This window comes from Hemibagrus wyckioides, linkage group LG18 (genome assembly GCF_019097595.1).
Source record: "Hemibagrus wyckioides isolate EC202008001 linkage group LG18, SWU_Hwy_1.0, whole genome shotgun sequence".
In the NCBI taxonomy this organism is placed as follows: domain Eukaryota; kingdom Metazoa; phylum Chordata; class Actinopteri; order Siluriformes; family Bagridae; genus Hemibagrus; species Hemibagrus wyckioides.
Window position 1 is genome coordinate 6179087 of NC_080727.1, and position 14921 is coordinate 6194007.

The 14921-nt window shown below is 38.5% G+C and overlaps 1 protein-coding gene across 5 annotated transcripts in view; it reads left to right on the plus strand.

Moving 5' to 3' along the window:
* Positions 1–14921, plus strand: part of cacna1bb (calcium channel, voltage-dependent, N type, alpha 1B subunit, b) — a 124531-nt gene that overhangs the window by 77743 nt on the left and 31867 nt on the right. For all 5 annotated transcript variants that reach the window (XM_058415943.1, XM_058415946.1, XM_058415945.1 and 2 more), the window contains 9 exons: positions 98–224; positions 448–577; positions 1762–1821; positions 1927–2033; positions 9012–9108; positions 10209–10369; positions 10482–10619; positions 12933–13134; positions 13740–13904. In XM_058415943.1, coding sequence (XP_058271926.1) covers positions 98–224; positions 448–577; positions 1762–1821; positions 1927–2033; positions 9012–9108; positions 10209–10369; positions 10482–10619; positions 12933–13134; positions 13740–13904 — 1187 coding nt within the window. The remainder of the gene's footprint in view (positions 1–97; positions 225–447; positions 578–1761; positions 1822–1926; positions 2034–9011; positions 9109–10208; positions 10370–10481; positions 10620–12932; positions 13135–13739; positions 13905–14921) is intronic.

Sequence of the window (14921 nt, forward strand, 5' to 3'; positions counted from 1 at the left end):
CAGGAACGCAGCGTGTTAATTAAAGATGATCTGTTTTTAACTGTGTAGTGTGATTTAACAATGCAGTAGGAACTAATGATGGTTCTGTTTTTGGCAGTGAATAACATAGATGGTGAGAGTTTGCTCCTGAATGAGGAAAAGAAGGATCTGGATGAGTTGAATCCGAATGCTCCTAAACGCATCTTACCCTACAGCTCTATGTTTGTGTTTGGTCAGTCCAATCCGTAAGTACTGAATGTCGATCAGCCCTCAATAATAGACAGGGAAGTGTATATGAGATGAACTCTCCTTAAACTACTGGAAGGTCCTAATAGAGTATGCTTTGTGATGCTTTGCTCCTCTACCTCTACACACAAAGACCTTTGTATCCAGTTCATTTCCAGGCTTTTCATATGTGAAAGTGAATGAACACAGAAACTGTAATCTAAACCTGTGTGCTTTTTGCAGTGTGAGAAGGTTGTGTCACTACATGGTGAACTTGCGCTACTTTGAGATGTGCATTCTTGTGGTGATCACCATGAGCAGCATCGCACTGGCTGCAGAGGATCCTGTGAATGCTGCTGCTGTTCGGAACAATGTGAGACTATGACACACAAATACTCTAAACACACAAAACATAACCTACAAACCCACAACATAGAAATGTCTAAGATTTTGACATCACATACACCAATCAGGCATAACATTATGAGCAGTGACAGGTAAATACTGATGATCTCCTCATCATGGCACCTGTTAGTGGGTGGGATATATTAGGCAGCATGTGAACATTTTGTCCTCAGAGTTGATGTGTTAGAAGCAGGAAAAATGGGCAAGTGTAAGGATTTGAGCTTTGAGTTTGACCAGGGCTAAATTGTGATGGCTAGATGACTGGATCAGAGCATCTCCAAAACTGCAGCTCTTGTGGGGTGTTCCCGGTCTGTAGTGGTCAGTATCTATCAAAAGTGGTCAAAGGAAGGAACAGTGGTGATCCAGAGAGAGGGTCATGGGAAGCCAAGGCTCATTGGATTGATCCAGTCCAACAGACGAGCTAATGTTGCTCAAATTGCTGAAGAAGTTAATGCTGGTTCTGATAGAAAGGTGTCAGAATACACAGTGCATGACGGGTAGTAAAAGGGGGACCAACACAATATTAGGGAGGTGTTCATAATGTTATGCCTGATTGGTGTAATATACTGTACCTCTTTCTGGAAGGTCATTGATTATTAGAGAACATAATTAAACAAAAAGCATGATAAAGAACAACCAGCTATCAAAATACGTCTGAGTGAAAAGAACCAACCAAGAGGATCTATGTAACTTTTTCAACATGATGCTACCACCACCATGCTTCTCAGTGGGGATGGTGTTATTACTGTATAACTTTTCCCCTAATATAATATTGTGGAATATTTTTATACAGTCCAAATGACATTCATTTCAGTTCAAGGCTGTAACACTATAAAATGTGGAAAAGGCTAAATACGTATGCAAAGCTCTGTAATCAGTATTCATCCCAGCCAGTGTGAGTAGTCCTTCATCTGGCCTTGATGCCAGTGTTTAAACAGAAAAGTTCACTGGGGGTAACAGACACAAGCTTTAAAGTATAATGAATTGTTATAAAGTACAGTGTATCCGATTACCAATATTTAGATAAAACTCCATGTTTAGTGTGATGCAGTGTGTTTAAATGTTAGTCGGGAGGAAATGTAAACATTAATCTTCATATTTGTAGCTCACTTTATAGTGAATGTGAAATTATGTGTGTTTTATTTTCCCCAGGTGCTAAAATACTTAGATTACATCTTTACCGGTGTGTTCACATTTGAAATGGTGATCAAGGTAAAACTGACAAATATTATAACTCAATGATATGTTGTCACTTTCACAAAGGGAAAGGACTCTTACTTTGCTACCTTCAACCTGTCCATAATACTTATATTTTAGATGATTGACCTCGGGCTGCTTCTCCATCCGGGCTCCTACTTCAGAGACCTGTGGAATATTCTAGACTTCATTGTGGTCAGCGGTGCCCTGGTAGCTTTTGCCTGCTCGTGAGTACACACTTCTGTCCAGATTTGTCAGAGCAGCAGCTAAAAGGAGAAAATCCAGTCTGTCAGCTTCAATCCAGCAAAAAGCATTGGGCTGAAAATGATGAAAATAAGCTTTGACTGCTGCCTCTCCAGTGGCTGGTGGGAGATGGAGGGGTAGAGTAGTGGGATGGGTGTGTGTCTGCTGCTTCCTGTGGAAAGAAAGAGTGTTAAATGTGTTTGGGGATTATGTGCATTGTTGATACACACCTGGGCTAGCTCTTCTGGTTTACTGTCATATCTGTTGGTGCCTCCCAGAGGAACGTGGAGCCAAACTTAGCAGCACTTCTGAAGCAGCTGAGACTCTAACCGAGGCGTATAGACGTTCCCCATTTTAGCTTTAATTCTCACCACTACACAAGAGGCCATGCTTATTTACTTAAATGAGTTTAAATTGCTCTCTCACCGGGGAGCAGAGACTCATTCACACACTCAGGTAAAAATTCACTTACACACAAGCAAAATGATAGATTTGTACACATCTACATAAAGCGTCACATCATATGTGTAAAAACAGACACAGGTACACAGACAAAGATCCTCACATACATGCAAACAAATAAACAACTTTACACATCTACCACTTCCTGTCCTTACCATTATATCAGCTTGGGAAACCTTTGGGTTACAAAACTCTCAGTAATCCAGCAAAATCCTTACATGGATCATCATGAAATCTTCTGATGAGGATGCTTCAGCAAGTTGTTATGACCATACGATATGGATGATGCCATTTTGATTTCAAGGCAATCTAAGCCACTTACACACGCACCTACTTAGCTTTTCCCTAAAGTTTTCGACTGTTTTGAAGGGGCCATAGGATCCGTGGAAGAATGCCATGTTGGTAAATCTCTGTCCTGGATTTACTAAGTAAGCTCAATTTCTTTACTGCAGCTTCCAGTTCCTGCTTGGTTGGTTGAAAGGATACTGTATTCCCCTCAGATAAAGTCAAGCAGTTTGCTCAAGCTGCTTCATAATAGATGAAATCGCAGTGCTGTCATGAGTGAAGTAGTACCTGTTACTATTCTTTCCTTTATACAAAACCAGGGATATGGATTTTTCTGGCTTGAAGCTCTGTGGGTCCGTGGGATCAGCTTTTCAGAATCCATCTGCTTTCTGGGACAGATGTTGTTGTCACAGTCAGATCATCCATGAAGGCCCTGATGAGCAGTTGACTAATCCCACACTTCATCAGTGGGCCTCTACACTGCACCTCAACAGATTTTGGCAGTATGTTTATGGTGAGCATAAACAGGATCACTAAACTGGAGCAACTATTAACAAGCCCCTTCTCAAGCTTATACCTTTCTAGTGTTTGGGTCCAGCAGGGTGTATGAGACTGCACCCAGTGTAATAGTCCAGAATGCAGTTCCTTCCTTGCTTAGGAAGTCCAAAAGCGTATGCAATATGGAAGCAAATGTCTTTATTATTCATATTATTATATTGTTTGCAATTCCCAATCACCAGCCAGCTCACCCCTATCACATGACAGCTACGAACCAGGAGGGCCAATGTTTAATGATGGCGACCTGACCACGACAACAGCCACCGCCATGGCCTCCAAGTGGTACTATCCACAGAACTCCTATGTATCTCCAGGCTGTTCACATGGGTCCATCCTCAGCAAATGATGAAACTCCAACCAGAAGTCCAGAAGTGGTCAGGATCACTGGTATCTCACTATCAGCACTCTTCCACATACAGATGTCCACAGCTGTCTATTGTCCCTGTGGTTGACAGGAGAGAGAATAATGCCATCCCTCTCATCCAGACAGCATGCCCAACTGGGTTATCTCTCCATGAGAAGATCTGTAGCTTCTTGTGGGTGTTCCTTTCGGACGATGGGTGTCAGGTCACTAACCCTACCTGCCTCACAGTTGCCATCTTTCCAAGGTTGTCTCTTCAGCTGTCTCCGCTTTATTCTCGCACTTCAAACAGTCTATTCTTGGCGTTCACTGCCTGATGCAGACTGATGATTTCAAACATACGTCTTGCACCTAGACACATCATCACTGATGTTACCTGGGGTCACAAACAAATACACATGCATATAGATACTCATTCACTCTCATACACACAAATACTTCCAGACATACCAATACACTCATGCACTCACTATAAAAAAAAAACAAACCTACGCATATAGTCAAAAACAAAAACAAATGCACACGCATACTGTAGAAGAGAAATAATGTTCTAAGCAACATTACATATTTTTATGCTCGTGCAGCATGTAAACCCAACCCATGTATACATAACAGGCTCTCACCCACATACCACATTACACTAACAGCATTAATCAAGTGTGTGTGATTTGACGAGGCCTGGTTTAAATATGTACTAAATCCTCTTAGTCTTGTGAAGGTGCTTTTCAGGCGCAAGAGAGACCTGAAAGCAATGAAAAGCACTCAGTTAGTGTGAAAGCTGCCTATGAGCCGTGGGTCCCCGGGACACTCTCCCGAGACAGCTAATGGCTTAAATGTGGATTAGAAATCTTTGTTCTGTCTAAGCATATGGTCGAATGCGTGTCTTGCATTTTGTTTTTTATCATTATTCTTCCTGCCTTTGTCTGAAAGTGTGGCTAGAACTTTGCCTCTTCATATATTTCTGTTATTTTCATAAAAGTCTTTTCTGGGTCGCCTCTTTCTACCTTTCTCTGTCTTTACTGTGCCTTTACTTCTCCTTTCTCTTTCCTTGTTTTTGTTGCTTTCAGAAGCTTCATGGGGTATGCTTTTGTTACTGCTTGTTTTCTCTAGATGCCTGTATATATATACACACGTATGTGTTTGTGTGTGTGTGTGTGTGAGAGAGAGAGAGAGAGAGAAAGAGTGCATGCATGGGTTACTAAGCGTCAACCTCAGGCTACATGAGCAACCCTGTGTCTTTTTATTGTGTTTCCACCACACTGCCATCTGGTGTGTGACAATCATTTATAGTGTTAATTCCATCAAACATCCACAGCCTGGTTTCCACACATAAAAAGTTTTTCATTATATTGTCGATTTCATCATCACTGTAAATTAAGCAAAACTGATGCATGATATTATTACTGCAATTGTTAATGGTTTTGTAATAGGTTTTATGTATAATACCGAGCCAGTGAAAGGACATGGTGTATATTTTTTTTAAAGGTATGCACTACATACTCTCAAATGAATGCCAAATATTATCTTAATAGCAGACCAGATGCTATCCATTGAGAAGCAAATATTACCTCCAGATGCTATCATGTGTGTTCCAGACACCTGAAATGGCTTTCCGAGTTCCTTCTGTGCATGCTTGGGTTTCTTCTGGGTCCTCTGGTTTCCTCCCAGCTTTCAAAAACATGGACTGGCTACTGTATGATAAATTACCTCTAGGTGTGAACGAATGTGTGAATATGTGTGTGTCTGGTGCCTTGCAATAGACTGGTATCCCAGCCAGGTTGTTTCAGCCTCATGCCTAGTGTTTAGGCTGTAGACTTCCTCTTACTAGGATGCTTGTTACTGAAGAGGAATGAATGATGAAGAAATGATCCCTTTATCCTTAAGCTAAAGAAATATTTGCAAGTTTATAGCAGTATAAACTTCTGATACGTAGGTCTCACTAGTCAGTTGTCATGGATACATTATCACCTAATGACGTTGTCTATTTTGTTGTAAGAGCTATAGAAACATACACCTTTTTTTAGGTTGAGCCAAATTTTAAGAAAATGGTTCGAATATTAATCTTAAAGGCCCTGAATACAAGAGGAGAAGAGTCAAGAGACTGTTTTGCAAGAGAGCTTTCAGCCCTTTGATACCTGAAGTCAAATATTTGATATTTGTATTGATGGATTTCCTAGAAATATCCTTGGCAGTGGTAGATCAATGATTAAGGCAGTGGCCTACTGATCAGAAGGTCATGATTTCAAATCCCAACACAACCAATCTGCCACTGTTGGGTTCTTGAGCAAGAACCCTTAACAGCTGCTTGTATCCAGTTTCAGTGTTCCATTGCTTTGGATAAATGCTTCAGCCAAAGGAGATTATAGAAATCCAGACAAGCAGTAATCTAAAGATTGTGATTCTTTATGGAAGCTGTAGACCTGGAGGTTGTTCTAGCAAAGGCAGGGGTGAACACGGTACAGAAAATGTATACCTCTGTACTAATATCCAGATATTAGTGCTGATGTATCCAGATCCAGATGTCTTGATAGTTCATGTACACCAGATTTTTTACTTTAAAAATGACACCCTGTCTTTCTAGTGGCTCTGTACAGTGGTTCATTTCTGATGGAAAGGTTACATGCAAGTAGGTTTACCAGGAATGAACATGTGCACAGATACCGGTGTGTGTGTGTGTGTGTGTGTGCATGTGCACGTGTGTGTGTGTGTGCACGTGTTTGTGTGTGCGCATTCACGTTTCTAAACTGTAACCACATAACCAGCTTTTTAGATCAAAATCAAATAGCACTCACTCCATTGCACACTTCATTAATTTAATAAATGTCCCATTGTTCTCGATGCTTTATGTAATGTTTTATTTTTCCTGTATCTCCTGTCGGTGCTAAGTGTTTTTTTTCTGTATGACTTCTGTTTCCTTTATTCTCTTCCTACAGCTGTGTCTGCTTCTAATGCTTATTCTTTACCCGTGAAGCTGCTTACGTCTGTTCATTTCTGTGTTTTTGTCTCTGTACTCTTTGTGTATGTGCACATTTTATGCTACGTATCATTTGCTTTCCCTTGTCAGATCACAACAAAGCGTGACCAGGTGGGGGCAGTCTAAATCTCTATAGTTACCCTTTTACCCCTTGACCTTTCCCTTTCCGACACTGCTCCCCATCGCACATGATCAATGATGAAGCCCTTTACTTTCCTTCTGGCCCTTTAAGACTCCATACATGTCATGTAGCACTATGCTATTACTGCCATTGCCTGCAAAGGGAACACATCACTTCTGTTAAAGCAGACTTAAGAGACTGGAGCATTTATTAAATTGCAAGTACTATTGGATTACACTGGAACCATTACTGTAATAATAATAATAATAATAATAATAATAATAATAATAATACTAATAATTGTTATTATTATTATTATTATTATTATTATTATTATTATTATTATTATTATTATTATTATAAAACTACGGAGACCCAAAAATGTATTTAAACTGACACTCAGCAATTCAAGAGTTATCACTAAAATAGGATTAATGGTATAATTAGAAGCAGCAGGTTTTATATCAAGTTGAAATACCGAACTTCATTTTTATTATTTTATTCCTCTTATATTTATTTATTTTGTCCAATCACTCTGTAGTAAGGATTAAAACATGCTATTAATGGATGGTGGGATGCAAGAGTCTCTTACGCCATAGCAGTTACATTTTTTATTAATAAAATTAGACTTTTATAATTAAAAGACTTTTTATAATAGATAGACTTTCCATCCATTTATAGTTAAATAACATCATCCAGCATCCACGAAACAAGTTGGTTCCTCTTCTTACCTACATCCTAAAAGCTATACACAGTTGTTTCCTCACCATTCGACGTTTTCCTGCCTTTGAAGTAGACAAAATGTGCTTCTGGTTATGTTCCCAAGAAACAGTCTCACATGGCGAAAGCTTACTGACGTTTCGAGATTTCGGTCTCCTTCATGAGACCTACTTTCTAACTATACATTTTTGTTGCTTGTTTTTTTTAAAAAAAAATCTGTCGTAGATTATGAGCCCTAGCATCTCCCTTGCAGCTCGCACTATTGTTAAAGCTGTTATTATAGAAATCAACAGATTCGGACCAATCAGAATCGATGTATTAATATACAAAATGTGATGAATGGAACCTGTGGAGGCAATGGGAGAATAGGAGCTGATCTTTGACACTCTGGAGTGTACATGACTGACCCTTAATGTAACTCCTCATGGGAGAGTACAAACGATCAAGGCATTCGACATGCTGAGCTTTGCTACACCAACAAACTGATCCCGAATGTTTTGTTTTTTTATTTCTATTCATGCATAAAAGGACAGGAAAATGCTAATAGCTTGTATGAATTTAAATATAATGCTAGTAATATACAGGGAAATGAAGGTTACCTCTGGGCAGCAAAGTGTCCATGCACACGTATAACCCTATTAGACCAACATTTAACCAGTATACATTTTGTATACATTTTTGTCTTGCATTAACATTAAATCTTAGTGCATAATTCTTTATTTTCTATTTTTATTATTCTAGCATAAATTATAAGTCTAATCTGTAGACAAATTATAGAGCACACAATGCATCTAGTAGTGGTTTCATAATGGAAGTAAATTCACATTAATTTAATTGAAAATAAATAAATAAATAAATGAATAAACCTTGAAATAGCAACAATGCTATAAATACAGCAGTCTAATAGGGTTAAAGTCAGACCACCCTGCTTGTACAGTCTTCCACCTCCCTCCTCACATTTTACAATTTTCTTCATTCTTTATCTTTAATGTTGGAATAATTACGCTTTTATATCTGTTGTCCAGTTTTTTATGGGCTACCCACACAGTTTTAATAAAGAAAAGTATCATTCCGCTTGTTAAAACTTAGCCATAGTTTAAAGAAAAAATGTAATAATAAATTTCCGTATTTTTCTTTTTCATCCTAAGAGATGTGCCTGATTTACACTTTGCAATCCATCTTTTTTTTCTTCTTCCTGTCTTTACTATTAATCTTCTGAATGTTTGGGTAAATTAATTGGCTTTCACGAAGAAACTATCCTTGTTGGGGGTTTTTTTCTAGTCAATAATGCATTGATTTTTACTTTGGTTACATGGACATTACTCCTAACTGACGTGCATGCATCTACTAACCAAAGATCCAATCTATGTGTGTGTGTGTGTGTGTGTGTGTGTTATGGAGGAGGAGGATGTAAGCCTCCTGTCTCTATAGGCTATATCTTCTATGCCTATGTGCACTAACTTATTGATTTTATAACACAGAGGGACCAAAGGCAAGGACATCAACACCATCAAGTCCCTCAGGGTCCTCCGTGTGCTGCGGCCTCTGAAGACCATCAAGAGGCTACCTAAACTCAAGGTACTATACAAGGCTGGGTTCAATCCACAGTATACTCTTTTCTTTCTTCTCTTCTTGCATCGACCTCTGAATGTTAATCAGTTCTCCTCAACTGGAGGCGCAAAAAGACTTCACTCTTTCACCGGTATCATTTTTAGTGTGAAGTCTTGCCAGAAAAAGAGGATGAATTCGAAATTGTTAATGCTAATATCATGTAATTCACTATGTAATACTGCCCTCTAAACCTGGCCTTTCAAAAGGTATTTGATGAAATCAGACAAAGGCAGATGTTTAAACACAATGTCCTGGCAGAAAGAAAAAGAGGAGAGACTGTATTTCCCACAAGTCAGATAATTCAATGAAAGGGCTGAGTAGTGGCGTTGGCGGATGTCTTTGCTTTTCAAAATGAAATATGATTATAACATTAGACACGATCAGGTCGAAACCAAAGCACGGATCTTGTTTCCCAGCATACACAGCAGCCTACAAACATGGCCTACAAACCGGACTCAACTTCCCACAATACACCTGCACTTCCACATTCATGGAGCCTCTGATTCTCTGATCAATATTATCATTTCTATCACAATAACTGAGGGACACAAATGTTTTTGTTGTTGTTGTTGTTTTGAGTCGTTGCTTCTTTTTTTTAAAACGGGTCCACAGTATCAGCGCTTTGTTACGGTCGCTTATAAATATTGTAATTGTAATAGTGGTACAAGAGGAATAAAACGTTTCAGATCACACTGTTATTAGAAAATAATCAACTTCAGGGTGGTACAGGAAAGCATGCCTCATGTTTTATTCCTAAGTTGACTGAAATTGAGAATTTTTAGCCATAAACACGTTCATGAGGCACATTGAAATAAACAAACTGTAGCATATCAGCAGGGATGCCAACTTATAAGCATTATAATAAATAAAATAATAATAATAATAATAAATAAAGCTCATTTCATTTCAGTAATATATTAACTCCATGCCAAAATAACGATTGATGCCTATGTTACAGATAAACTACAAATCATTTTTTGGACACAGGATGAAAACTTGATGTTTGCGCACGAGGTTATATGAACACATTTTCTGTTTTTTCCCCCGGTGTGTGTGGTTCTCCGCAGGCCGTGTTTGACTGTGTGGTGAACTCGCTGAAGAACGTGCTCAACATCCTCATCGTCTACATCCTCTTCATGTTCATCTTTGCGGTTATCGCCGTGCAGCTCTTCAAGGGAAAGTTCTTCTACTGCACAGATGAATCCAAAGGTTTAGAGAAGGACTGCAGGTGCGTTTCTCCTTCAAGCACACACACACACACACACACACACACACTGCTCTTTTTCATGCTCGTTTTTATTTTATTTTTTTTAAATGTAAATGCTACTGTTCTCATACAGAGGTCAGTTTCTGGATTACGATGGAGACAGAGTGCAAGCCAAGGCACGTGAATGGAAGAAGTACGATTTTCACTATGACAACGTGCTGTGGGCTTTCCTCACTCTCTTCACCGTTTCCACAGGAGAGGGTTGGCCTATGTAAGTACACCAGTGTCGTATGCCCCGGGGGTCTACTTTGTTATCACCATTCCTGGCTTTGACAAGCTTGTAGTCGTGTAGTGTATATTGTGCTTACTTCCATCCCAGTTACTCACCCATACCCTTTACAGTGTTCCATTAACCGCCATTCATATCATAACTCCGAGATTTGTGTGCTCCACACACCCTGAGGGATCCTCTTTGGTAGGTCATGTGTGAGGAAAATGCATGATGTACGTTATGTACATTACATCAGGTCCAAACATCACCACTAGTGAAAATGCTTCCATTTTTAATTCTTGTCCAATTTTTTTTTTTATCGCCCATAACTTAATAAGGTTAAACGTCCTAACAGTAATAGGTAAATAAATAGAAATTATAATAGTAATAGGGATATCGAGTAATAGAAATAATAGTAATAGAAACATTTCAACATCTGAGGGTTTATATTGGCCCCTACATACTCGAACAATGTGTACTTGATGGCATCGATGGACTCGACAAGTTTGAACCATCAGGCTTTCATCTGAGCAAGATAGAGAGATAATGCTCAAGGAAAATCTGACCTGTGATGTAACAGAGTTACAAATTACAATAGTAACAAATTATAATAGTGAACTAGAAACATGGTGGACTTTGAATTTTTACAATATATTGAACGCCTCTTTTCTTTTTTCTTTAATTTTGTTGACCTCAGGCTTTTAAGCCTCCCTATACATGCACATGCATCTCTGCTATAGACGTGACATTTAACATATTTGAGCTGATGTACTGTACTGTATATACATGCCTGGTAAGCGATGCCAAGCAGAGCCATTCTCTTTACACTTATAATTCTATTACAAGCTGTTGTTTTGGTTTTCTTTTTCACGGTTGTCCTACATTCACAGATTTCTCTCTATCACCATTTGTCTTTCCCATCTCATTTCATCTTATTCTTTTTTGCTCCGATTCACATTTTCACACTCACTTTAAATCCACTTTAAAAACATTTCACGCTTGAAATAACGAAAGAAATTATACCACCAATCTGAAAAAAAAGAAATAAATAAAAAATCCCCCAGGCGTGTTAATCCATCTGCAGTTGCTTAAGAGATATGTTAATGTAGCTGAAATGTGCCAGAGTATTAAACTGTTTGTTTTTCATACAGCAGGCAACACTACATTACTATATTAAAATCTGTATTATTTTCTAACCACAGCGCTCGATTTCTGATTGGTCAGTAATGCCGTCTCCAAGACTATATTAATCTGTTCATTCTAACATGGTGATTGTTTCCTTAGTAACTGCTGGTGTATAAATTGATTAATAAATGTGTGTGGTCGTAGATATGGGGTTATGTAGGGAGATGCTTCTTTAACTTTAGTTCCTGCTCTTTCTGAATCTCTGTTATGGCTTGTTGCATCCAATCACATGTATTTATCAAAATTATTCACCTCAAGGAAGCTCATCGTATATTTATATGATGATATGATGATCATCAGAGCCACCTGTCATATTAAAGTTGGCACTAGTCAAGTGCCGCTATGGAAGAAAAAACACAACACTTCAAATCATGGCTTATTTTGAGACATTGAGAGGAGGTAATTGGAATCTGTGAGGGTGTATCAAATAAAATCTTTAAAAGTAAGACATACCCTATTTGATCAAATCATCCCAATCATATTTGGTTGGACAAGGTCGTGTAGGATAGCAGTAGCAGTAGCAGTTTCCTTCACTGGATCTCAGAAGCCCAGCACAAAGCAAGGTTTTTTTATACATAGTATGCCAAAGATGAAGTGGAAAAACTTGATCCCTGACCTCAAACCTACTAAATACTTTTGGGATGTACTGGAATGCGAAGGGCTTCCTCATCCAACGTTGTCTGAAGTTATTTTAACAGTAAAGACGAGATCTGGATGTTCAGATAGCATAAATGGATGTGATGGTCAGGTGTCCACATACATTTGGCTATATTGCTTCACTTAACTTTTCCTAGAGGAATACGGATGATCGTTAGTCATCTGGCATTGAACAAAATGGAGATTATATAGAAAAATAATATAATATAATATAATATAATATAATATAATATAATATAATATAATATAATATAATATAATATAATATAATATAATATAAAAGGTTTTAAAAGGTGTGATTATGGAATATACTGTAGGATGGTGAAAATTTTTTTATTCTGATTTAAACCCTTATACCAGTTAATCTACTCTTACATTTGAAAAAAAATGGGAATCTGTCACCAACATTCATCCAATTCCTGATCTGACAATATTTTCGTTTATGTATTTATGTTCATTTTGTGTATACAGGGTCCTGAAACACTCTGTAGATGCCACTGATGAAGACGAAGGCCCGAGCCCAGGCTACCGCATGGAGATGTCCATCTTTTATGTGGTCTACTTCGTGGTCTTCCCGTTTTTCTTCGTCAACATTTTCGTAGCCTTGATCATCATCACTTTCCAGGAGCAAGGGGACAAGGCCATGTCTGAATGCAGCTTGGAGAAAAATGAGGTACAAAGCACAGCCCTACACACTGGTAGCTGGTAGTATGGAAGTTTCCCTATGTGATCGTGATGGCAGTGTCCATCTGCCATGTGTTGACGTTGCTGTGAAAAGTCTTCAAGGTGATAAAACCTTCAGAGTATTTCTATCCCAAGTGAGAGCAGGGGCAACAGACCTGTCCAACCATATCCCTTCTACCAGAACACTGATTTCCACAGACTATTTTTTCGTTTTATCTTCTTCTGTTCCATTTCACTCCATGCCCTCAGCAGAGGTTTCAGCTCTGGATGAATTGGCATATTATCAGGAAGGCCATTAGCCTTGTGGTATTAGCTGTTTAAACATGCTCTGAGAGGTTTCTCTGTTGGGTGCAGACACTAGTTTGATGTTTGCTTTCTGTCTCTCACACTTTGATTAGTTTTGATTCCAAGAGCTCTAGGGACTTTGAGCTGCTTCTCTGATAATTAAACAGCGTTAGATCAAGAGCCGATGTCGAAAAACGATGCCGAATCCTGGCATACTCCTGAAGCTGCTTCTAATGAGGAGGCTTACTCAACTGCCTTTAAGGATTTGTGATAAGAAGATTAAGGTTGGTTTTGTTTTCTTGTCCACAGCGGGCGTGCATTGACTTTGCCATTAATGCCAAGCCCCTGACTCGCTACATGCCCCAGGATAAGCAGTCCTTCCAGTACAAGATGTGGAAGTTCGTGGTTTCGACGCCGTTTGAATATTCCATCCTGACTATGATCGCAATCAATACTGTGGTTCTCATGATGAAGGTAAGCACATGCTTTCTTTCCTATACAGTACTTAAAATTTCCTGTCTTTACTTTTAGAGATGAGCGTATGCTTTTTTCTTACTAGTACCAATCTAATTCTTCAATTATTACATTAAATTACATTAATACATAATTACAGTATTATGTATAAAATATGGGACGTTATAAACTTATCAGGTTTTTAAAGCTTCCACCAGTTTGGATCGAAATGTTAAAAATCCCTAACGTATTAATTAAAGATTAAAAGATGGCAAAGCTTATTTTCCAAAAACAGCACATCCTGAAATGGTTTATTTTAGCAATACCACAGCAACACGACATCAAATACAATTACAGAATGACATAGAAAAGATTTTATCCAGTTCTGTGTGATATGTCCACTTCAAATCTAAAGGTTGTACAAAAATAAAAACCCAGTTTTAGATATAATTGCTGCAAATATGTTCTAGTGCCAGGCATCATTATAAAAGATGTTGTGGTCAGTAGGGAGTTTTTCTAAAAGTCCCAGGGACAGCACTCAGAGCCAGAGCAAATACCTTAAGCATCCCTGTCAGTACAATTAGACTGATAATATACAGGTGGAAAGTTCATGGAACTATAATTGTTTCCTGAGAAAGGTGCACCATGTACACAATTAAAGTCCATGTGTCAGCTTTTACTAATAGAACTTGAATTAGGGCATTAATATAAAAGCTACAGATGGAACTACTTCCATCAAATAAATAGATGGATGGATGGATGGATGGATGGATGGATGAATAAATAATCAATACTTGCTGTCAAGCATTGAACAGCGCTGTATTTAACATCCTGATTTTCCCAGTTGGAGCATCAGAGCTCAACCCAACCCTCTGACCATTTTTTTTTTTTTACTAATCAAGCCAAGTTCATTCATTAACTATTGACAGCTCAGCACAGTAGAGTGTAGTTTATACACTGGAACAGTTTTCGTCCACTCCTCTGGCAGTTAAAAAAAATGGGAACGCGGAGAGGAAAGCCAAATATCGATCTCAAAGG